General features: G+C 33.3%; 1 protein-coding gene across 12 annotated transcripts in view; it reads left to right on the top strand.

The window, feature by feature from the left end:
* The window catches only part of LOC132053725 (disease resistance protein Roq1-like), a 79,412-nt gene that overhangs the window by 18,495 nt on the left and 33,821 nt on the right, over window positions 1–27,096 (top strand). Inside the window, exons 1-3 of one of the 12 annotated variants that reach the window (XR_009414307.1) lie at window positions 7,583–7,713; window positions 16,522–16,795; window positions 16,889–17,396. The exons of 7 other annotated variants lie outside the window; for them this stretch is intronic. Coding sequence is in view for 1 of the 5 variants with exons in the window: in XM_059446390.1 (XP_059302373.1) it covers window positions 13,769–14,262; window positions 14,557–14,788 (726 nt within the window). In the remaining 4 variants the exon portion in view is untranslated. Of the gene's footprint in view, window positions 1–7,582; window positions 7,714–9,349; window positions 9,636–13,550; window positions 14,263–14,556; window positions 14,938–15,673; window positions 16,418–16,521; window positions 16,796–16,888; window positions 17,397–27,096 lie in introns of those variants that run through there. 4 more of the 12 variants (XR_009414318.1, XM_059446390.1, XR_009414236.1 and 1 more) reach the window with 4 other exon arrangements.

Here is a 27,096-nt window from a genome sequence, read left to right as displayed (position 1 = left end):
AAAAGGAAAAGTGGACCCCACCCCTCTCCAAACTTATAAAAAAAAAAAGGTGGACCCCACCTCTCCAAACTCATGAAAAAAAGTGGACCCCATATTAAAAAAAGCAACGTCAAAAAAAAAAAAAAAAAACGTGCACCCCATATATTAAAAAATCAAACAATGTTCATGTAATTTCCAAAGTATCCCCATCAAGTCAATAATAGTGGATTCATTCTTACGTGCGTATTAACCCATTAGTGAGAAAGAATGAAATTATTATGACAAAAAAACGGACCCATATTATTGTTTTTCTTCAAAAGTTTAGTAGGCAAATACATACAATTTCTTTTTTTCTTATATTAGCCCTCGAGATCTAATCTAGATATTTAATTCTTGTATTTGCTATTCCGCAATGTCATTTATTTGTTATGATTACTAAAATAAATATATTTAAAATATTTATATTTTAAAATAAGATAGAATTTAATTAATTTTTCATTTTTATTCTTACTCTAATAAATGTGAAAAGAGATTAATATCAAATGGAGATCCAATAATGAATAAGGTAAATTAGTCAAATTATAATTATAATTCACGTTTCCTTGAAAAACCATGCAAAAGACAACATGACAAGTAAAATGAACTAAACCGAGAATATTTACCAAAAATTAAAAAATAGCATTTCTTCGTTTAAATAGAAAATCAATTTCTACTTTGTTTCGTTTTAAACATGTAAAATTAATTTAATAATTTGAATTAGAATTATCCAAATCAAAATTTGATAAAAAATAATAAGTATTTTACACCTTTAAATTAATCGAATTAAAATTGAAAATATCAACTGATGCTTAAATATTGCTATTGTTTTATCTCAAAGAGAGGAAAATAGTTTTCTTTTAAACAAGTCTTCTCTTTTAAAAAGTATTAATAAATTTTCGTAGCAAATACGAATATAATAAAGTTTTAGATACGGAGCACAAAACCCATGCTTCGTGTGTGTATATATATATATATATATAATCACTATCCAAACACAGCTATATATACATAGATACACTATAATCTAAAGTGCGCACGGGCATAGGCCATCTAGTATATTTATATAAGCAAGTCTAATTTGAGGGTTATGGATGAAATCCCTTTGTTACATGAAATCAATCGGCACCTTATTTGAGTGCTTATGTTTATGCAAATGTATGTGCAGCTTAAATCTAATAAATAAGAGTTACTATATATCTTTGTATTTTTCTTGAAAAAATATTTTTATTAAAAATGGAAAGTCTCACCGGAAAATATTGTATAAGGGGCCGGATTACTATTCTCATTCAACATGTGGAGGCCGTATTGTTTTTTCCAATGCTTAAATATTAAGGGGGTAAAGTAAAATTGACTTTTAGCTTAGACTCATCAAAAAGGAAGAAAACACAAGCTTAAGGTAATCAAGAAAAGACTTGAAAGGTTCTTTTTTGCCTTTTTGTGTTCAGTAGAACAATGGAAGGGATGAATGAAAGAATTCATAGATTACCCAAAGGTAATGTTAGAGGGGGGAAATTAGGTAGACTATTGATGTGCAATTAGAATCCAAAAATTTAATGCGCGTACGGAAGTGTAAAAACGAATGTCAGCACGTCACGACCGAGCCTACGGTCGCGCGGTTACCCCGAGGTCGACCACCGAGCACCCTCATTCTATTGCTTAACTTTGTCTTTATGCATTTCTCTTATCGTTTATAATCATAGGAAACGACTTTCATATAGAACATATTTACTTATATAACGTAGGCCCTTCGGGCTATCAAAATAATAATAATATACATAGGCTTTCATTTACACAATGACTATGGGACCATACTACCCGGATACGTATCTACGAGCCTACGCATCGAATACTAGATATATGGGCGGGACAGACCCCGTCGTGCCCAAAATACATGTACACAAAATGATGTCTCAACGTAGCACCTCCGGAATAAGGAGAGGCCGCAACTCCGCCGATGGCTCTTGTGAATCGGACCGTCTCCCGTCTACCTCGTGGGCATGAACACAGCGTCCCGAGAGAAGGACGTCAGTACGAATATTGTACTGAGTATGTAAAGCATGAGCAGTAATGATGGAGAAGCATTGCAGTACATAGGAAATAACACAAGATGGGAGACATCAACATTCTCTTCATAGTACTTTGTTTCCGTAGGAACATTTCTACGTGCTATTTCGTGTTCGTATACATACATTCATATCTTTTACTTACTTACCTTTCATATCTATTCTTTTGTCATACTCATGCTTGTATCACGTACTTGGTATATACATAGCCCTTACTCGGCACTTACATGGTATTAGCATATTCGTACTCTAATTATCCGTATATACATAGCATACTCGTGCTCATAAAGATGTCATATACTTATCTCATTCGTACTCACATGAATGTGATGCATATGGTATAATCATACAGTAACATAATCATACTTATATAGATATCATACGTGAAGCATCGTCGTGCTCATATAAGCATCATACATATAACATAATCGCATTCATAACGGTACCATACCTGTAGCATACTCGTATTCATATAGGTTAGTATCATTCGTACTCGGCCCCTCGGCTCGATGGGTTCGCTAGCATACGTACTCGGCCCTCTTGGCTCGATGACATTACTGGTATACGTACTCGGCCCTCTTGGGCTCGATGGGACCATCGGGGTATACGTATTCGGCCCTCTCGGGGCTCGATAGGTTTGATGGCATTCGTACCGGCCCTCTCGGGCTCGATGGGCTACGCATCCGTGCTCGGCTCCTCGGCTCGATACATACATATATGCATATATCACATAGGGGTATCATGACCTTAACATATCTAGTCATCATCTTGCATTCATCATACACACATACATACACCTATCATAATGTCGCATCTATTTATACACACACATTTGATCATTCTCCTCGTATTCGGCCTCATAGGCTCGACAAGATATCGTATTCGGCCACGAGGGCTCGATCACATCACATATATCTCATATCGTACATGCATCACCATATCGTCATAATACATATATTTGTGCGTACATACCATATACTCAACATCGTACATCATGTAGATTTATGATTATGAATTGTCTTATAAGCATATCATAGTTCTATCGTAACTTAACATCACTATCATATATGTATAATCGTAATAACCGCCCGAACTATATAGGTGCGGTATAGTAATCAATAATATGCTCATCATAGTATGCTTACCATAACATGCATATCATAACATGCTTATCATAATATGCCCTTTATAACATGCTTATCATAATTCATCATAAAGACTCTTAGCTTACTATCATCATTTTCGCATTCAACTCATACCTCTTATTTCGTATAGCTATTCGTGAGTGAGGGCTCTTGACTTTCTTGGAGATGGGACATTCGTAGTAAAGAGAGGGTTCATGCCATAGAAGTCATGCCTTGGAAAGAAAGGGCTAAGCTTTACATACCTTTGTCGTTTAGCTTATTCTATTGCTTGCTCGTTCTCCTTTAATGCTCTCGTTTACCTTCAATGGAATTCGTATCAACATTAGCTATATTAATCGTGGAATCATACTTACTAAGGCTATAGAAATTTGGGCAGCATCTCCTTTGTTTATACTACTTTCCACCATATTCCATATCAACTCCCAACATTCATAATAATCATCATGATATCATTAACAATAATCGTAGTTCATTCACATGATTCGCATTCCATAATTTCACCTCAATTTCCCATAGTTATGACTAAAAATCCATCGTCGTATTCTTTCGTATCCAATACTTATTTCATGTCCTAAAGGTCATTTATAACATATTTATATCATCAACACATTCATTTCCATGATTCAATCCAACTACTATTTCAAGATGACATTATTCTTCCATATCTAACCCATTTGCTATACACTCTTTCAATTCATATGTTTCAACCTAATAATACTTCAATTAGCATGGAATAAACATGAAACTTACCTTGGATGATGGAGGAACAAGCCTTGGATGACAATTCACCTTTTCCACCAAAACCCTACTTTCTCTCTCTTGGGATTTCTTGATTTGTATGACTTTTGATGGTTTTCTTTCACTTGATTCTCTTGATTTCTTGTTGTTGATCTTTGATTTCTCTTATTTTCTTGTGTTTGAGGTGTATGGAACTCTCTAGAGTTTTCTTGAATGAGAGAGGTGAAGAGATGAAGTGAAATGAAATGAAAAGTGGTCCCTTATATAAATTGAGTTGACCGATTGGAAATATACGGACCAACATACGGTCCGTATAAAATCATCGATCGTATGTTGGACCGTATATCTGGTCCAGAGAGTTATGTCTTGTGGGTTTGGATCTACGGGCCGGGACATACGTCCAAGTATATTTTATACGGACATGTCCGGCCGTATGTTACCCGATTTTCCGAGTTCGTTTCGTCGACTCGTTTGATCTCCGATCCTTGTGGAACCTTCTTAACACTTGTTTATCACTTCAATACCATTCTACGGGACGTTATAACTCTCCCTCGGGGCATCATTCATACGCCATTAACTCAATGCTACTTTCTTTATCCGATACTCTCAACTTACAACTCGCTTCTCTTTAACAACTTCCTTTTCTTAACTCGGATGTCTTTCGAAATCTTAATTAGGTCGATCGATTACTATCTCTCGCTCCTCTAAACCTCATGTTCATCGCGTCCCTCATGAGTCTATTCACTTGTACGCTAAAGGAAATTTCCGAGGTGTAACAGTCACATAGCTTGAAATTTATTAACAGATTATTCCAAGTAGTTAATTGTTATATCCTAAATGAAGTAAATTATTTTCAACGGAATAGGTGAATGTGACAATAATAAGAGTTATATATTTTCATGTTTTAATTCTAGAAAGAAAAAAAAATCTTAATTCAAAAAAAGAAAATTTTTACCGAAAATATTGTATAAAGGGGTTATTGTTTCCATTCAATATTTGGAGGGGGTATCCTTTATCAACCCTCGAATGTTAAGGGGTAAAGTGGGATTGACTCTATGTTTAATCTGTGTTTATGGGGAGCATTGTCACACTTTGAGAATTTTTTAGCATAGTGCTAGCTGAAGAAGTTCAGTGTGGGGATTGTATGCGATGGACTCTTCTTCCAGGAAAAAACTCTTTTTGCCCGAGAAAATAGCCAAATGACTCCCAACGTTTGACTGAAATCCCAATTACACACCACATAGAAATCCCAATTACACACCACACCGAAATCCCAATTACACACCAAACCTTTGTGGGGGCCCTATGACCCCTTGGTCATTTTAAAAATAGAATAATTTGCTCCCTAAATGCTGATGTGGCATGAGGTGGCAAAGAAAGTGTAGTTCACTCTCTTTAAGAGAGTTACATAATTAAAACTTTATTTTTATAAGTATTATTAATTTAATATTAATTTTCTTATTTTAAATTATATTTCACTTTATTTTTCATTTTCTTTTTATTCAATATTGATTGTTTATAAGTATTCACCTCCTCAACTACCACCAGCGCCACTGTTATGAGTTATCCATCAACCCTTTTCTCTACTAACTTCACCTCCTTCCAAAGCTCATTCATCCCTCTCTTCTTCTCAACCTCAACCTCAGCCTAAATTCCAATTTTTTTCTCAATCACAATCAAACAACCATTAGCAGAAAACCCATTTTTCTGCACCACCACCGCTGCCTTGACACTCTTGCAATCTTTCCGGAATAGTTTCCTTACAAACTTGAAAAAAGAGAACAAAGACTTGCTTTTTTTCTTGCCGCCTCTTTGTGGGTTGATCTTCCATTTGAGCCATGGATAATGAAATGAGCTTTGGCATGGAATGTTTTTTGGGAGAAGAAGTAGAACCTAGAAAACCTTTTGCCAAAAAAAGGTCAGAGATCAGGACCAAATCAATCCTTTAGTTTCTTACTGATTGCAGAGGGAATTTAGGGGCAAAAGGTTTGAGAAATTATTTACAGCTATGAACAGAAAAATATCTTATTGTTCCATCATTCAATCTGTTCAAACTTGAAGCTTTTTTATTAGTGATACAATGATGAAAGGTTCTGTTCTTGATTCGAGAACTTCCATTGGAGCTATGAAATTGTTTAATGGTGGAAAAATAGTGGAAGGTGTTGGAAAGAAGAAGAAGAAGAAGAATTAGGGAAGAAGTAATAAAAATAGATTTAAATGAAAAATACACGTGTTAAATGCTGGTTGGGGTGTGTAATTCACTACATATTTGATCTGGGTATAGCATTTCAGGGAGCAAATTATTCCACTTTTAAAATGACCTAGGGGTCCTAGGACCTCCGCAAAGATTTGGTGTGTAGTTGGAATTTCGGTCATACGTTGGGGGCTCGTTTGACCATTTTCTCCTTTTTGCCCTCTAAATTTCGACCTACCACTTCCAAAATAAGAGGATCTCTTAGAATTTAAAGAGACCAGGCAATTGTTTAATTCCCGTTACCCATACCAAGTGTAAAAATATCTGTTAGACTTTGCATATTTCCAAGGTTAACCGGCAGCGCTTGTATAGATGAGCACCTACTAATGTCCAACGAACGAAGGGATTTTACATTGCATATGCTTGTTGGAAGACCTGTAAGCTTCTTGCAACCAAAAAAATCTAGATCAATTAGTTAGTCCAAATTTCCAATTGATTCATCGATCTCCTTCAGACTTGAGCAACCACGAAGCCACAAAATCTCAAGACTTCGTGAACCATTGAAGTTTGGAGTTCTCCTAAGGCGCTTGCTATCAGAGAGATCCAACTTCTTCAAACTTTTACAACACTAAAAGTAAACCAAATACATTTACAAATTTAGATTATCTCTCTCTGTTGCAATAACAGTACAAAAGAAATTATAAATTAAGTAACAAACTTTGTCGACTTTTCTTTTGTCTTTAGACCTTATAGATATTGTGGTTTCTCCGAGGCTGACATTCCTAGGGATATTGGGATTTTATAATTTAGATTTGAGCGGCAACAGTTTCCGCTGTCTACCTTTGATTTTTCTAATTTACAATCTTTGTGGATCTTGAAGTGAATGACTCTGAGAATCTTCAAACACTGCGCCATCAGTATCAAAGTTAGAAAACTTCCTACTTCTGAAACTTGTAATTCTAGATATGCGGGAGAATGATATCCAAGAATTTGGATTGAATTTGTTACTCAATAGTACACTTTCATGCATACTGTTGCTGCAACCAAGTGAAAGAAAATCTTGTTTGAAACCATATTCTGTTTACTTTTAGTGTTGTAGAAGTTTGAAGGAGCTGGATCTCTCTAAGTGCTAGCGCATCAGAAGAACTCCAAACTTCAATGCTCCAAGGGAGCTCCGTCAAAGAATGGAGGGATGATTTAAAAAAATTAAGAGCAGTTCGTCATTGTGATATTCAAAAGATTCTCCTGCTAAGCTCTGATGGACTTGATGGTCTTACTCAGAGTGTTTTCCTTGATATCGCGTGAGCCTTCCATGGATTTCCTGAAGATGAAGTTATCAAAATATTAGACGCATGTGATTTTTATCCTGAAGGTGCAATTGCAACTTTAGTCAAAAAAACATTCGCTCCAAAGGGTTGAGCTTTGTTTGAGGATACATGATCTAGTGCGGGATATGGGAAGAGTAATCGTTCGCAAAGAATCACCTGGAGACCCTGGAAAACGGAGTAGGTTGTTCAACCCTCAAGAAGACCGTGATGTTCTACAAGGCAATAAAGTCAGTAAATTTCACTATCTTTATCTTGCTTAAACTTTTTTTCAATTTAAATTTGATAAACATTTGCTTGTAGTTTCTGTTCTCACCCAAAGAATTCAGTTCACTTGTGGTTAATTCTTCTTTGGTTAGTAAATTGTCTATGGTTGTTTGCCGTCCATTGTGTACTTGAAATGAGCATTTGCTAAAGTCTGAACTCAAACTATCAAAGGAAATGTTATCAAATAGAAATTCACTTATTTAATGATTATCTAAATCGATTTGTTGATACATAATTCTTATTAAATTCCAAATAAGTGGAGTAATATACTTATGGTCATAGACTATAATATTTCCAAGAGAAGTTATTCAAAGATGTTTGACTCTTGTTTTTCTTTTTTACTTTTTTTTTTCTTCTTTTTTTCGATTCTGTCATTTTATCTTGTGTATTTTAATTTAATTACGTTCTTATTCAAAATTAGTCTTGCTCAATGAAATTAGGCATGAGAACTTTAAAAAAGTGTTGCCTAGGCATTTATGGAACATTTATATTATTAATTTCAAGAAATATATTCCGTCTATTATTGATACTACTATCAAGTTTCTGGAAGCTATTTGCCCTCTTTGTTTATCTTTTTTTATTCGTCTGATATTAATACTCTCTTTGGACGCAGGCTATAAGATAGTATTTGAAACATTCTCATCTTAGCTCTTTTAGCAATTATTTTTTTTTTTTTTTTTTTTTTTTTTAACTTCTTCCAGTTGGATCTAATGTGTGAATTCATTTTCTTGGTACATAATCCATTCTCTTTGTTTGACCTTCACTTTGTATAATGCATTTTTCTCTCTAAACTTCTTGTACTTAACATTGTCTTATGGTACTTTTCTTTTTACTGAACTACAGGGTTCTGAAATGTAGAAGTACTCATGGTAGATGCACAGGCATTAAAGGGTGTGAACTTGAGCACCAAAGCTTTTAAGAAAATGAAAAATCTTAGGGTACTTAAAATCGATGAATTACATATTGGTGGAGATTTTCAGCTGTTGTCCAAGGAGCTCAGATGGTTGTCTTGGCAAAAATATCCTTTAAGATACATCAGATCAAAATTTCCATCTGAGAAAATTGTAGTCTTGAATATGAGCGAGAGTAATATTGAAGAAATTGGTTTGAATTTGCAGGTTTGTTATTCGATTCTACAATTTCATGTGTACTGTAATTGCAACTGCTTGAAAGAAAATCTTACTCGAAAATATATTCGGTTTACTTTTAGTGTTGTAGAAATTTGAAGAAGCTAGATCTCTCTGATTGCAAGCACCTCAGAAGAACTCCAAACTTTGAAGCTTTCCTCTTGCTTAAGTCTGACTAAGATCCATCCATCAATAGGAAAGTTGGACAGACTAATTGCTCTAAATTTGAGTGGTTGCAGCAAGCTTACGGCTCTTCCAAGCAGTATATGCCAGCTTAAAATACTGGTATCCTTGGGCATTGGTTGGTCATCTATACAAACAATGCCAGTTGGCCTTGGAAATATGCGAAGTCTAAAACAAATTACTGCACATTATACAGGTATAAAACAATTGCCTGGATTTGTTGAAATGCTAAGAGATCTCGAAACTGAGGAAGTGGAAGGGCAAAATTTAGAGGCCAAAAGGAGTTTTTCTCGAAGAAGAGTCCATCGCATACCATCCTTGTCAACTTCAATTACGTCTTTAAGCCTTGTATATTGTGGTTTGTCTGAGGCTGATATTCCTAGGGATATTGGGAGTTTATCCTCCTTAGAAATCTTATGTTTGAGGGGCAACAGTTTCTGCTGTCTACCCTTTGATTTTTCTGAGTTAAGATTTTTGAGGTACTTGGATTTGAATGATTGTGAGAATCTTCAAACACTCCCACCTGTATCAGATTTAGAAAGTCTTAGCACTTTAGAAATTGCAAATTGCAAGAAGTTGGTAAACATTACAAGGCTAGAAAACCTTCCTTCTATATATAAGATCAACATGCTTAATTGTACTTCTCTGCAGAATGCACTCAAAGAAGGTTTCTTTAGTGCACCTGCTCTAGCATTGCAATCTAGAGAAAATCCAATTCTGGTTAGTATATCTCTCTCTTTTTCTCTCGCTCTCTCTTGCCATACTAATAATCTTCCATCTTCATCTGATAAAGCAGGGGGTAGATATTTATCTTCAAAGCAATGAGATTCCAGATTGGTGTAACCATCAAGTAACCGCTTCATCTATCTGCCTCACTATGCAATGAGATTCCAGATTTGTACTCATAATAAGGAGTACAAATATTTAGGATTGACTCTCTGGTGTGTTCACAAATTTGTCAAAGTACGCTCTTCTGCTCCCTGGAATTTCTTGGGGTATAGTCTCACAGAATGGTATTCATGTTTCTTATCATATAATCAAAATATAAAACCTGATGGAAACGTAGAATTATCACGTGTGCTTTACAGAACTTACTCACAAGCACTTTTTTTTTGGGCGGGTAAAAGGCGGAGAAAAGTTGAAAGTCTTCGAGCAGGGTGAAGAATGTATAGTAAAGAAGATAGGGATACATCTGTTATATTTAGACCAATATGGTAAACTTACATCATTGCCAGGAATCGTGGATCATCCTCATTCTCAAATGATGAACAAAAGCCGGGAGATAAATGATGAAGTTTCAGTGGAGCAAGAAAGCTGCGATGGAGGAAGCATACTGAACAGAAGAACTCTCAATCTTTTCCCAGCGCAGTTGTCCTGCTACTTATAGGTATGCTCGTGACAAGCAAGAATTGTTGGCTGAGGCGCAAGACAGTTTGAGGAAGGCATCTAAGCGAATGAAGAAGTATGCTGGCAAACATCGACGGGCAGTGGAATTCAACATTGGTGACAAGGTGTTGTTCAAACTTACTCCACAGATTTGGAAGAAAATCAGTAGCAAGGCGTGTCATCGTGGGCTGTTTCCTAAGTATGATGGTCCTTTTGAAATTTTGAAGAAGGTGGTGGAAGTGGCATACCGGCTGGACTTGCCGGAACATCTGAAGTTACACCCTACTTCCCATGTGAGTTTTCTGAAGCCGTTCCATGAAGATGCTGAAGATCCAACCAGATCAATAGCCAAGTGTGCTCTTGTAATTCTTCTTGAAAATACCCCTAAATTGTATCCATATTTAAAATTCAGTAGTTGCTTTTTTGGTTTCAGTTGATTATTAGAGTTCATTCTTCTCTCAGAAGTAAATAAAAAAATAATAAAAAAATAAAAAAGGTTACAAGGGAAAGATTTGTAATCTGTGCAGCTTAATGTAAACACAGATTCATTTACAAAGACATTTGAAGCTAAACACTCATCATCCGCTTCTGGCTATAGCATTTAAGCTGTGAAAATAGTTTCTTGCAAGAATCAAAGGCCAAGTAACAAGACTACGTACATCATATACCGAAAAAATGAATTAGATCCAGGCAGAGGTGGCTAACATGTACAATTGCTCAAAAGACTAATTAAGCTTTAGAATGTTTATTTAAGTAAAAATTAACATTACTCAAAGAGAAATCATCAGACAAAAGAAGAGAGAAAAAGAGTTCGTAATATTACTATCTCTGCATTATATTGTTTCTAATTCCAATAAAAAGAATTCACACATTTAGTGGATCGCAAAAACTTAAAATCTCTGTAAAAGATAAGCAAAGAATGTTTCGACAACTGTTAGACTATTCAAAAGAAGTAATATCAAAAGAAAATATAAGGAGAAAAAAAATTGAAGGAGAAGCAGAGGTGACAAATAGTGTATAAAACCTGATAATAGTAATGGTAAGAGGGAGTATTTAAGTAGTTCTAAGCTAGAAAGTAAACAGGATTAAATTTTGATTGAAAAAAACTTGGATAAACGGAGATTTATAAAGGCATAGTGGAATATGATGACACGCTCTCCCGGTTCACTTTTACTTGTCCAGTATCTTTAAAAATAAATGTTCACTTTTACTTCTCACTTTTAGCATATCAAGAGAAGACAATTTCTTTTTTCTTATTTTACCCATAGTATTAAATATTCACTGCAAATTATTTTTCCAATCCAATAAAAATTTGCACCAATTAATATGGGTACATTAGTAAATTATACACTTCATTTATTATTTCTTAAGGGGTGTGCAAAGTCAGACGTGGATAAGTAAAAGTGAATGGAGGGAGTATTTCTTAGTAAGTATTTAAAGAAAGAGGAAAAGTCAGAAGTTTTAAAAGTTTATAGACAAGTACAATGTTTCAACATGAAATTTGTGATACATAAGTGAGCAACGGTCCTTCTGTAATAAATTAATGGCATAAGATTGGTTAGGGATTTGGTTGAAAAAAGAAACGGTCCAATTCCAGATGCAACTATTGGGTTTTGTGGCTTTTGTTTTCAGAATTGACCTTTGGTGGCATGATTAGGGCAGTAGATTTTATTTTAGGAAAAGTATCTGCGTAAATTTCAACACTTTGCCGTCCAAAACAATAGACGGAGATGAGAATAAGAAACACACATAAATATATATCACAACGAGTGAACTTTCAATGCATTAAAAAAAAAAAAAAAGCATTGAATGTTTCCACTTAATTTATATCAACTTTTCCCCTACAATAGTTGAATGACAAGTTATCCTATTAACACAAAGAACCCACAAGTAATTTCCTAGAAGGAATCACAAATCATGAACTGCATTAATACTACCGCTTCAAGAAGCTCTCGTTTAATTTTATTTTCAACACTCTTGAGAATACCCTAGCCATATTGTATCTATATTTAGAAATTAGAATTCAGTAGTTGCCTTTTTAAACTGTTGATTATTAGAGGTCATTACACAGGGTATATCAATTCAATCGTTGAGCAAAAACAAAGTACATCTGAGTCCTAGAATCAAGATAGTCCAATAGGCATGTCAAATCAGCAAAAATGCTCACGTGACTTTCCAAGTTAATTTGCAGGCGGAACACATTCACATATCCTTAATTTATCAGTAAATTTCATTTAGATATTAATTTATAAGCTTGTTTTGATTCTTGGCTGGTATAGCGTAATAAATTATTCCTATTAGACATTTCTGGCTCAAATTTAGGAAACATTTTTGTGTGTGTTCTTAAACGCCAATCATATAAATAAATTACCCATATAAAATATGTCACCTCCTTTAATCTTTGGGCCTTTTAAGTAAAATTAGTACTTTGAGAAATCAGAGAAAAGAAGAGACAAACCGAGTTGTAATTGTAATACTACTTTCAGTACCTTGCGTCATATTGTTTCTAATTCCAATAAAAAGAATTTACACATTTTGATCTCAACGGACGATCGCAAAAACTTAAATCTCCATGAAAGATAAGCAAAAAATGTTCCAACATCTGGTTAGACTATTCAGAAGAAGTAATATTAAAAGAAAATATCCAAAAAGGTCAAAAAAGAATTGAAAGAGAAGCAGAGGTGACAAATAGCGCATAAAACCTGATAATAGTACCGGGTAAGAGGGAGTATTTAAGTAGTTCTAAGCATAGAAAGCCAAGAGGATTAAATTTCGATTAAAAAAATAATTTATATAATGGAGATTTGTAAGGACATAGTGGAACATGATGACATATTTCTTATTATTTAAAAAAAAAAAAAAGGAGGAAAGTCAGAATTTCTAAATTTTTATGGACAAGTACAATGTTTCAACATGAAGTTTACGATACAATAAGTAAGCAATATTCCTTGTGTAATAAATTAATGGCATAGGATTGGTTAGGGATTTGGTTGAAAATATAAACGGTCCAATTTAAGATGCAACTATTGGGTTTTGTGGCTTTTGTTATTCAAAATTGACCTTTGGTGGCATGATTAGGGCAGTAGATTTTATTTTAGGAAACATATCTGCATAAATTTCAACACTTTGCCGTCCAAATCTATTGCTAGAGATCAGAAGAAACACACATATATCAATTGGATCAAATTAAAGAGTTGATCCAATATATAAGCTGTGCGCATATATAGCTGCTACACTGAGCTTTCTAAAATCCTATTCACAAATTGAACTGAAAATCATTTCAACATCCTTTCATTCTTGCATCTCATTAAACGTTTCATCCATGGATACTCTATTTATTCAAGGCGAATCATCTAAAACCCAATGGAATCATGTATTTCTGAGTTTCAGAGGCGTCGACACCCGAAAAACCTTCACTGGTCATCTTTATTCCCGATTGTGCCAAGTCGGAATTAATACCTTCATAGACGATGAGGAATTGAGAAAGGGCGATGTCATTTCAACGAAACTAGAGAAAGCAATTGAAGAGTCTAGAGTTTCCATTGTTGTTTTCTCGAAAAATTATGCTTCGTCTAGTTGGTGTCTTGAAGAACTTGTCAAAATTCTTGAATGCAGAGAGAAGCTAAAGCAGGTAGTTTTGCCTATTTTCTATGATGTTGATCCTTCTAAAGTGCGAAGGCAAACTGACTGCTTTGGTGAAGCTTTGGCTAGACACAAGCAACAATCATTTGGGGCTCAAAGAATGGACAAGTGGAAAGCTGCACTTACTGAAGCTGCAAATTTATCTGGATGGGATTTGCAAAATGTTGCTAATGGGTATGATAACTTGATTCAACAATTTAATTTTATTTGTTATTATCCCTTTGTTTATACCATGTGATACAAATTTTAAACGTCCTCTATAAAGAGGTAAGTCATCTATTTTAGTGCTTCAAATTGGATTTCCCTCTCAAGGACCTATCGTGTTTAAATTTTGATACCGCTTAGCTTCATCCCAATCTGTTATATGTTGGCTATTTGATTTTGATTTGTCCATCAATTTTGCTCATTTATCAAAGTTCATTTATTTGTTTTTTCTTTTAACTTCTGTTTTTGCTAAATAAACTGCAGGCATGAATCAAAATTTATTGAAAGTATTATAAAACAAGTCCTACAAGAGGTCAACCAGACACCTCTAGATGTTGCTTGGCATCCAGTTGGAGTAGATTCTCGCGTCGAAGATATAGAGTTGCTACTGCAAAGTGGATGTGAAGATGAAGTTCGCATGGTTGGTATATATGGCACTGGTGGAATTGGAAAAACTACTCTTGCAAATCTACAACCAAGCATTTCAACACTTTGATAGTAGTTGTTTCCTTTCAAATGTTAGAGCAGAAGCTAATGCATTTAATGGTCTACTCAAGTTGCAAGAAAAACTTCTTCATCAAATCCTCAAAACTAAGGACTTTGAAGTTAAGGATGTTGCTGAAGGCGTTAATCTAATCAAAGCAAGGCTTGGGTCAAAGAAGGTTCTAATTATTCTTGATGATGTGGACCATATAAGCCAATTAGAATACTTAACAAAAGAAAGAAATTGGTTTGGTTCGGGTAGTTTAATAATTTTTACAACCCGAGACGAGCATTTGCTATGTGGTCTTAGAGAAAATGAGAGATACGAGGACAAACTATTAAATGAATATGAGTCTTGAGTCTCTGCAACTTTTTTCTTGTCATGCTTTTGACAGTCTATCTCCACCACAAGAATACATTGAGCTGGCACAAGACGTAATCAAATATTCAGGTGGGCTACCATTAGCTCTTGTGACATTGGGGGTCATATTTACGAGCAACACAAATAGAAAAATGGACATGGGAAATCAAAAAACTTAGAGCAATTCCTCATAATGATATCCAAAAGATTCTCCAGATAAGTTTTGATGGACTTGATGGGGACACTCAGAGTGTTTTCCTTGATATCGCATGCGCCTTCCATGGATTTTCTAAGAATGATGTTACCAAAATATTAAATGCATGTGGTTTCTATTCTGAAAGTGCAATTTCAACCTTAGTCCAAAGACATTTGCTCCAAAGGGATTGGCGTTCTTTGGTGATGCATGATCTAGCGCGGGATATGGGAAGAGAAATTGTTCGCATGGAATCACCCGAGACCCTGGAAAACGGAGTAGATTGTTCAATCCTCAAGAAGTTTGTGATGTTCTACACGGCAATAAAGTCAGTAAATTCTTTATCTTTGTCTTGGTTATACTTCTTTTTTCAATTTAAATTGACAAACATTTGCTTATAATTTCTGTTGTCACCACAATCATTAAATTCATTTGTGCTTCTTCTCTGGTTAGTAAATTTTCTCTGGTTGTTTACCGACCATTGTGTAATTGAAATGAGCATTTGCTAAAGTCTGAACTCAAACTATCAAAGGCAAAAATATCAAATAGAAATTCAATTATTTAATGATTATCGAAATCGATTTGTTGATGCATAATTCTTATTAAATTCCAAATAAGTAATATACTTATGATCATAGACTATATTATTCCCAAGAGTAGTTATTCAAAGGTGTTTGACTCTTTTTTTTCTTTTCTTTTTATATTTTCAATTCATCACTTTATCTTGCGTATTTTGTTTAATGATGTTCTTATTAAATTCTGATGCTTGTATCTTAGTGCGGAAATTAGGCTTGCTCAATGAAATTAGGCATGAGAACTTTATAAAGTGTCGCCTAGCCATTTATGAAACATCTATATTATTACTTCAACAACTTTATATATTAAATATTCATTTAAATATAGTCTAATAGTATACATCTATCTTTTATTGGTACTAGTATCATGTTTTTGGAAGCCATTTGTCCTCCTTTTTTAATCTTTTGATGTTATTTCTCTTTGAATGCAGTTATTAGCTAGTATTAGAACGAGACTCGTCTTTGCTTTTTGAGCAATTTTACATTTCTAAATCCTCTAGTTGGATCTAACACGTAAATTCATTTTTCTTGACCTTCAATTTGTATAAATCATATTTCTCTCCTAATTTTGGGGCTTAACACGGTCTTAAGATACTTTTCCATTCATTGAACTACAGGGTTCCAAAAAGGTAGAAGTACTGAAGGTAGATCGACATGCATTAAAGAGCGTGAACTTGAGCACGGAAGCATTTAAGAAAATGAAAAATCCGAGGGTGCTTAAAATCGATGAATTACATGTGTGGAAATTTTGAGTTGTTGTCCAAGGAGCTCAGATGGTTGTCTTGGAAAAAATGTCCTTTAGAATGTATACCATCGAATTTTCCAGCTGAGAAACTTGTAGTTCTGGATATACGGGAGAGTAATATCCAAGAATTTGGCCTGAATTTGCAGGTTCATTGCATAATTCTGCAATACATGTGCACTGTTATTGTAATGGCGAGTGAAATATAATCTAACTTGAAATTATATTTGGTTTACTTTTAGTGTTGTAAAAGTTTGAAGAAGCTAGATCTTTCTGGTTGCAAGTGACTCAGAAGAACTCCGAACTTCAGTGGTTCACCTTTGTCTTGAGACTTTGTGGTTTCATGATTGCTCTAGTCTGAAGGAGATCCATGAATCAATAGGAAATCTGAGCCGACTAATTTATCTAAATTTGTATGGTTGCAAAAAGCTTTCGGATCTTCCGAGCAGCATATGCTAGCTAGATTCTCTTCAGATATTGGATATTAGTAGATGCTCATCTATACAAAAACTGCCAGTTGACTTTGGAGATATTCAAAGTCTAAAATTTCTCTGGGCATATGATACGGGTATAAAATAATGGCCTGGATCTGTTGAAATGCTAAGAAATCTTGAAACTATGAATGTTGGATGTCGATATTTAAAGGCCAAAAGGAGTTTTCCTGGAAGAAGAGTCCATCAGATACAGGGACGGATCTACCTTATGAGGCAGGGATGCCACGTCACTCGCACGCTTCGGCAAAGTTTTTGGGTATGTATGCAAATATCTATGTAGAAACGTACATATAAATCAATTGGCACCTTTAATAAATTGACTAGCTCTGGTGCCATTGGATGCATGGGCCACTTAAGTTCTTTGTTAGTGGCGCCCCAGTTCGATTCTCTACAGCAAGCATTCGGACATCTTTTTTTCCCATATACCCTCGCCTCTCTTTCTTCCTCCCTTTTCTTTTCATTTTTATTCTTGACTAGTGTACGTACCCGCGCGATGCGCGATGAGGATTAACTATTTAATTTTATGCTTAATCTTTTTATATATTCTTATGTCATATTCTTCTATATTTCTACATTAAAGTTTTTTACGTTTGTATTCCTTGTTTATCGTGATAGGTATTATCTTATTTATTTGATATAATAAAAATTTGTCATATCTCATTTATATATTTACAATCAATAAATTTTTGAAATAGTAAATCAAATTATTAATATACTAAATTTAACGTCACCAATGATGTGACACTTAAATAGAAATTTTATATTAAAAGTTTATCTATATATTAAGTAATTTTCATTTTAGTATTAGGTGCAATAAGCAATGTATCCTTCTCTTTGTTTCATTGTTTATTTTATCATTAATTTCTTGTAAGTACTTGTAAGTTGCTTTGCTTTATTTGTTAAACGGGTGAAAGTCATTTACCCTCCCCAAATTTTCTTTAAAAATCAAACTACCTTAACTATGACCAATGTACATTCTTCACCCCCTTATCCTATGCAATGTCTATTTTATCCTTGATTTTCGAATTCTCCAGCTATGTAATATCTTTTTATGTTATACATAATTTTATTCTTAATTTTGGTATTTATATATTTTAATTTAAGTTAACATTATAAGTAGGACAATCCTTTTATGAACTTGTTCAATTTCATGTGGCTTTTCTTGCGCACCACTTATCCACACATACTATCATCACTATGTTTATAACATATATCTTAATTTCATTATATAATATTTTCTATTTGGTTTTGTCTATTAAAATTTTTAGTTTTGTGATCTTAGTCACAATTTGACTTTTTCTTTATTCATTTTCTGAAAAGATATTTTTAATCTCAAATTCAAATATTGTTATCTCGTAATTCTAATTTATAATTTTTCTATGTCAAATTTGAATTCAAAATTAACTTTGTCTAAATACTACCGCGTGGATTTTTCTTTAGTGCGTCACTTTAATTAATTTTCAAATCCTATTATAATTAATGGCGTATGAGTGCCTTCTCAATGTTCAACCATTTATCAATATCTATTTATACCAGTCTTGAAGTTCAAATGATGTATAATAGAAAATTCGTAATAAACATTTTCACAACAACAAATGACGAAAATATTCAGGCAAAATAACAAAGTGGACATACTTCTTGTAGTATTGGGAATTCGAAATTTAGATGCTATATATTTTTTGTATCATACTATAGTAAAGAATTGAGAATGTGATTTGTTTATTTTTCAATTTTTCTCTTATATAGAGAGATGGGGGGAAGTGGAAGTGAAAGAGGAAAGGGTGTGAATAACAGTAGTATTGTTTGCCTATTCAAAAAACAGTATTAGTGTCTGTATTGATTAAAATTCTCTCCCTAAGAAATACAAAGGAATGGTATAAAATAGACGTAATTAAGACTATTTTAGGGAACTAAAAAGGTCTATCTGTTTTAGATTCGTTTACTAAATAAATTTGCTTTGTAATTGCCATTTGGCTTGTCCCATGTTAAGGGTTATTTTTGCGTTATTCCATGGCTTATTCGAGGGATTATTATACAGAAACAATAAATGAAATCTGTTATGATATAAAACTCACATTCAAGGAATATTATCACTTCAAAACAAATGTACAATACTCAAATCCAAATTGTAATTGATATGGCATATGACATATGAAAGAATCAACTTGAAACATATTTTTAATAATTAAGAGTATAGTAATTTTTCTTTTGTGAATTTAGAATTTTTTTTATGTATAAGCCATTATGCTATAGACTGCTCATCGTCGAAATTAAAGTTACTAATTGATACAAACAAATATAACTTCTTTTCAACAAACAAAAGCATATTGTAAAGTAGAAAGGGAAAAAGACATGCTCACATCCAACGTATTTGTTCCCTTGTCCATCAAATGATTCAAAATAAGCTGTGTCAACACATGCCTATTGTACGTTTGCCTGCATAGAAGAAATTTAATTTCTCCACTGAACCTCATTTTGATTTTCAAATATTGGAGACTGAGCAAAAACAGAAAAAATAAAGCAAATGTCATGAAAATTTGATATAGCAGATAAGACATAAAAAAAAAATCAATCGGGACAAATTTCTCGAGCAATTTTTATGGATAAGATGTTGCAACATCTTGATTGGCTAGAATGCAAGAACCAAAGTTTAATCGGTCTATTCATATCAAATGTCTATGGCAAAATTTATAAACTAAATGGTAGCATTACAGGTTCTAATAATTTTCTCAATTTTGCTTTAACATTTCTAAAGATATAAATATAATTAGATGTTGCTCGTCAACAAAGAAATTCTCTACCTCTCAGTATATTACCTTCTCAATGTATGAATGAAACATGTCTTCAATTTCTTGTACTGTACACCTCCAGGCCCTTCAATTCTATCAACAAATCTATTGCACTAAGCAAAATATATAACGAAACATGTAATAAACAAAAACACCAACAATACGGGAATGAAGAGACAATAACGATAACCTCGTTCGTTAAACCAAATAAATCTACAAATGTTAAATTGATAACTGCAATGACAACCCAAGATGTGTTAGTTGTTTGTGCCAATAGCAAAATCAAAATCCCAAATTCTTAGTATTGAGTAAGCCATATATATACCATCATTTATCAACCATAGAGTAAAAGCTAAAAATTAACAACCAAGCAATTGCATCAACCTCCTTAAATCAAGGATATTTTACCCACTACTAAACAAGCAAGTTTCCTGCCAAAAACCCTAGACAGATGGAAATTCAAATCAAATGTCACCATTAATTGATTCTTAATCGAAAAGCTTTAGTAATAGTTGACAAAAGAAGTCTCATAAATCCAAAAGATTCTTTTCCAAATATATGGTATTCTTTGTAAGAATTTTTTATTTTGAAATGACTCTTTGTTTCATAAATTATGAATGTTTAGCTTTAAATTAAATAAGTATAATCCGTATAAAAAGACCTATGTTTATTTTTGCAATAACTATAATTAATGAAGCAATAATTATAATTTTCAATATTTTGATTGAAACGTTGCAATAATTACAATTTCTTTATGTGACAATAATTATAATAAATGCAGAATTGATGAGATATCTGCATGCCATAATTGTATGACTGAATCTTTTTTTCAAAACTTAAAATACGTTAATGTCCTACAATTACTCCTTTTAAATATGGGATCTTGTTTCAAGACTAATATCCCACTAAAATAGGTTAGTGCATATTAATTTTAACTTTCAAATTAATATATTTATAGTAATTATTATTATTATTATTATTATTATTATTATTATTATTATTATGTGATAAATGATAATATTTGAATTGCAAATTCTAATTTTCTTATAAGGGATAATATTATATAAATATTTTTGTCATATAACATAATTTCTTTTATGGTAATATTTGAAGTGCAAATATTCTAATGTCCATATAAAGAATAATTAATATTTTTAAATTATATGACATTATTCCTTATATGGTAATACTTGAACTGCATTTAATAGTTTCTGTTCAAAATTAATCAAATAGGATTTGTTGCTACGTGGCTTGTTCATTATTATGCCACTTGGCTTAATATTAAGCTAGACATTATAATAAAGATATAGATATAGATATAGATTATCATTATTATTATTATTAGTAGTAGATTATTAAATTAGGTAATATTTTCAACTACAATTAATAACTTCTTTTATAATTAATGCAAATAGAATTTGTTGCCAAGTGGCTTGTTCATATTAAGCCACTTGGCTTTGTTATACCCCATTTAAACCGGTTAAATTAGAGTACAACATATTGGAGATTCCTATTTTTGCTTTATTTTTTTGGAGTCGCCACCTAATTGATTTTAAGGTGAATTAGGGCACCTAATTTATTAACTAAGGTAAAATCTAACTATACCTCCGTTAATGGTCTGCTTAAATTTTAATTCTAGGTAAGGGTTCTAGATTATTCTAAAGGGAAGGGGTTAGGCATCCTTTAGAATCTGTTAACTACGGTTATCCGGTCAAACTTAGGTTAATTAATTAAGATTAAAGATAGTGCTCAAATTCTGAGAAAATAGCTTGTACATATTACTAAGGTTTTAAAGGAGATATAATAATGTCGTCTAACTTATAGAAAAATATAGTAATTTGCGTAAAAGAAATGCTTTTAAAATGGGACTTATAAATGCTGTTAAAACTTAAAATGAGAATAGTAATGTTATCTTAAAATAAGACTTATAGAAAATATAATATTTTGCGTAAAAGAATATTTAAAATAAGACTTAAAAATATTGTTAAAGCTTTTAAATATAATAACGCCATCTAAAATAAAGACTTATAGAAAATATAATAATTTATATAAAAAGGTTTTAAATACAACTTATAAATGTTGCTAAGTTTTGAAATAATATGCCATTGAAACTTGCAAAATATGAATAAATTTCACATAATTAGAAGCTGGTAAGAAAAGATTTAGCCAATTTAAGCTTGAGATAAAATTACATTATATGTAGAAAATCTAGACTTATTATAAACAAAGTGCAAGAGGTTAAAATAATGTAAATGAAGCTTCAAAATTCTATTGATTAGATATACTTTGTCTAATCTAAATTTTCTTTTTTATAAACAAAATGCAAAGGGTGATGAATTTTTCTTTCTAATCCTGACTTTATTCAACTAGGCTTGGATAAAATATGTTTAGTTGGATGAATCTTGAAAACGATGTTTTATGAAATATACTTACATTATTATCTACATGATGATTCGAAATCTTTAAGATAGTCAATATGAATTATGATTCCCTATAGCTTAAATATATAATTATGCCACTTTATAAATCAATTATTCTAAGAAATATAAATGTTATAGGTATTGTAAATAACTTTAATATAATGAAGGAGAATGAAACTCGGGAAATTAATTATCGGTCTTCCTAACTACCCATCACTAAACTAAACCTACTAATTTTGCTAGGGGTAAGCTAAGAAAAAAAAAAACAAAGAGTTAGTTGCATAATTAAATACATAAAATAAATGAGGAATGATAATATAAATGGACTCAGCCCATTTTGGGGCTTCTTTGCGCAATAGGGCGCAGTTGGAAATGGGTTCAGCCCATTTTCAGGCCTGCAGGGGACCATTCACGCCTATTGGGCTTTGGCCCAAAATCTCTATTTTGCTATTTTCTTCTTTGCGCGGGCGGGGCGGTAGGAAGAACGAGGTATCGTTGGGCCTTGGCCCAACACCGAACGCGGAAGGAGACGAGTCCCTCGGACTCGTATGTGATGACCATGCATAAAACGAAAGAAAAAGATTAGCATGCAATCAATAAATAAGGCCAAACATATATAAATTCAAAACAGACCAGTGGGTTATGTATGTATATTTGAGTATATTTTGTGTATACACATTCATAAGGATACTTGGAAGGTTAGTATCGGAAAGCTCTTACCCCCGTCTTCCCGATGTTGCACAAGTTCCAAGGGATTTCATGAATCCCAGGCATGGCTAACACCGGGGAGGGTTCAAGCTTGATCCATAATGACCAACTAATCTCCCTATAAATGTGCTAGTCAAAGCACACTCTCGACATACATGTGTATACACATATTCCAGCTAAGAAGCCATCATCGGGTGCACAATAGCCAAATCAAACAACAGATAGTGAGGCAATATTCATTTCACACAGAAATAATTAAGAAACTCCACAGAAAGACATGATGTGCACTCCCCATCTCTCATGAAAGTATTAAACTAGCACACAACATAAAATATGCACACTGTAATAAAGCTAGCTGAGCATGGAGAAGAACTGAAAACTAAAAATAATTTTCAGGATTAGTATTCAAACTCCTTGACATATTTAGAACCAAAACTTTAACTTAAGTGAAGAAGCATAACTTAAAACCTCAGCTGATAAATTAGTTTCAACTATAACCTAAGCCAATATGATTTTACAACTAGCATTTAGAGACTAGATAAACCTTCAAGCACACAGACCCTCTGGCAGTACGTATTTTGAAGCAAATACACAGAGAACTAACTGTCAAGATCATGACAATATCATTTAAACTCAAGATTCAAGCCTAGCATGCTTTCTATACCCTTGAATGACATCAATAATGGACATCTAAGTTATACAGAGGAAGAAACTTCCGATATAAACCATCTTTCTTCAAGTTTAGACTCATCCATCATAACAGATTCATACTTTATAAATCACCTCCCACAAACATAGGCAAACATGGATAATTCTTAAGATAGTAACCACACTGAGCCAAAAGAGATACCAATTCATAGCTAAATTAGCTTAAGGACACCAGACTACCAGGCTTTGGACAAACAGACCTTAATCATTCTTAAACTACCTCTACATGATTCAACTTCGTCACACACTAAACCTCAATTTAGCCTAAACCATTCCTGACAGCGTCATATAAGATCTAACATCAACAGGAACTGAGGAAACTAACTAACACTTGCTTAAACACATAAGAGACTAAACAATTTAAAAACTACATCTAACAGATGTATAAATCAACTAAGCATGATTAAACTAAACAAACATATAAAGCATACTAACACCTAAGACTTAAACTAACAAATTGACACATAACTAATCAATTGCGACTAAACACAACAGATCATATAAACACTTATCAAAGTAAAGAACTGCTAAAATTAACAAAAGGAGAGCATTTAGTCAAGTGTCAGATTCATATCAGTCATTGCTCGAGCTACTCAAAACATGAAGCTATATCGCACTAACATCTATCAAATCAATGCTCAAACAATAATTTCTGTTTCCCTGATAAGCAGTTTCAATCGTCATAATCTACTCTAATGCGAGCAACCAAGCAAATAAGTGCTGAAACTCATAAGTCACATGAATATCGACGGAGAATCCAAAAAGCAGAGATAGGACTAAAGAAAAAAAACTAAACTACGAATCTGAGAAAGAGAAAGACGAGGGAAAAATGATATTACCTTCTCCGAGTGCAGCGAAGTGAGGCGCGAGCTTCCGATATACCTCGAAACACTCCAAACCCGCCGAGTTGGTACTTCCTCAAGCCCGAACAGAACCAAATGCGGACACAAAGAATGTGATTTAGATATATTTTTTGATATCGAACAATGCTACCACCACTAAAATAAACTAATCTTTCTAGGGAATTTTCAGGTAGCTTAAACTTGTGCTTTGTTTAGGGAGGATTTTGCGGCTAAAAAAAAGCTTGTTTCAATTTTGAAGGAAATTTCTCGGCTAAAAAAAAGTTCTAAAATTTTAGGGGGATTTTCCCATCTGTCCAACCTTGTTTCAAAACGAAACCAGGAACCATTATTTATGGGGGAAAATCTAGGGTTTTGAAAATTGAGCGGGATCGAGCTCTTTCAAACCAAAACGTATAGGGCTCTTGTCTGTCTTTTACCAGAGAATCAGAAGAAGGAGACAAAAATCATAAAAGCTTTTTGTACCCGAAAATTAAAAAAAAAACTAATAAAGACAGATTTACCTCACAAACGGACGAAGTCCATTAAAGAGTTCTCAGATTTGAAAGCAGAAGCGGGAAAAGATGCCACAAATCCAAGCTTTCAACCGTTGACTCTGAATCGGACATTAATCGCCTTCCCCGAAATGGCCATGCAAGGCCTGGGGAAGGTGAAAGGCGTCTGTCGCCTTGCCATTTTGGTCGAGAAAGCAGAGAAGAGAGAGAGAGGAGCGTGGGAGAGAGAGGGAGACGAAAGAGAAGAGAGAAGAGAGGAAAAGAAAGAGAGAGAAGGTGGGGTGCGGCGGGTGAGTATAAGAAAGAACCCTAGGGTTCATTTGTTTGAACCGGCGGTCGGGTCATTGGGCCGTTGGGCGGGTCGGTTCAAATAAAGGTTGGGTTGGGTTGAATAAAATGTGCCCTTTTGAGTATTAAAATGGGTGATGAATAAATGTAATTTGGGTAGTGAATTAAAATATGGGCTAGTTTATATTGGGGTACGGTCATTAACGGGTAGGGTATTATTTTAGGGGACAACGGGCTTCTAATTTTAAATGGAGACCTATTTCAATTAATTATATGCCAGTGCGTGTTAAATATTATTTGATATAGAGTACGTGTCAGATAGAAACAAAATTATATGACGTCGTAATCGCCGTGCAATATTTTGAAAGTCAACAGTAAATAAAATGCTGTTTTTTAATTGCGGGAAAATAAACGCTGTGCGTGTGCATAAGCTGTTAAAAATGCTGAAATGACAAAACGCGGATTACCATAATACCGGTAATAATAAAATGATAATACTAATAATAGTGGTAGCAGTATCAGTAATAAAATAAAAGATAATAACAGTAGTGACTACAACAGGATAATAAAATGCCGGTATTAAAATTAATAATTATAGTAAATAATTAAGTTTTCCCAAGAATGTTAGAAGCGTAAATCGTTATTTTGGAGGAAAGATGGGACAAAATTGGGTGTCAACAGGCTTAATATTAAGCTAAACTACTCTCCTTTTATATATACTAGTATTATAATACCCGCGCGATGCGCGGATGATATTAAAAAATTATCGTATTTAGAAGAATTATATATAATATATATTAGAGCACCTAATAAAATTTCAGTCATAATCATGTCACATAATTTTCTATTAGGTCTTAAAAAATTACGTACCAACAATAACAAAAAAATAGAAGAAAATGACGAACTCTAGCTATAATTATAGCAAATCATACACATATATAATAAGACTCTTTCAGTCCTTCTATTGCATAAACCGGATGATTAATCTATAGGGAAAAAAAAAAGTTTTATTTGGCATAACCTTTGGTATGGCTAAGTAATCAACTTAAATTTTGCATAGTGAAGTGCTTATTATTTTGGAGAAGAAAATAACAATTTTGTATACCTTTATCTATGTAGATATGAAGAACTTAGCCTTAATAACTTTTTAATGTTCTATTATACTAATAATGGATGAAGTAGGTCTTTATATGAATTTCTTATAAAATCTATCATTAATTTGAATAATTATTTTGTGCAGTTAGCAATATTCAGTTGCATCTCTATCCCCCTCTAAGTCTTAGAACTACAATTTGCAGTTTTCAACAATAACATGGTCGAAATCTGAAAATTTTAAATATAAAAAGAAATTTATTTACACATTTTCGACCACATGTGGTCGAAATTGTAAATTCGGCCTAGAATTTTAACTACATGTGGTCGAAATCTGGCAACAATTATGAAACTTTAAAATAATTTTTCTTATTTTAGGACGACATTTCTCACAAAAAAACTATGAAGGATGATCCCAGAGATCCATGAAGTCACTTCCAGATAGCAAACTTGAAAACTCATTTACGTCGGCCATATAGCCATTGCAATGAATCAAACCATGCAAAACATGAGTACGAATTTCAAGAGTCGTTTCCCAATGGAACCTTCCTTTCGACACGTAATGGTGACCCCATCCTTCAACAACACAAAAACAAT

The sequence above is a fragment of the Lycium ferocissimum genome, chromosome 1 (assembly GCF_029784015.1).
Source record: "Lycium ferocissimum isolate CSIRO_LF1 chromosome 1, AGI_CSIRO_Lferr_CH_V1, whole genome shotgun sequence".
Lineage (NCBI taxonomy): Eukaryota > Viridiplantae > Streptophyta > Magnoliopsida > Solanales > Solanaceae > Lycium > Lycium ferocissimum.
Note: the sequence above shows the minus strand (reverse complement) of the source record. Positions and strands in the feature narration are given on the sequence as shown.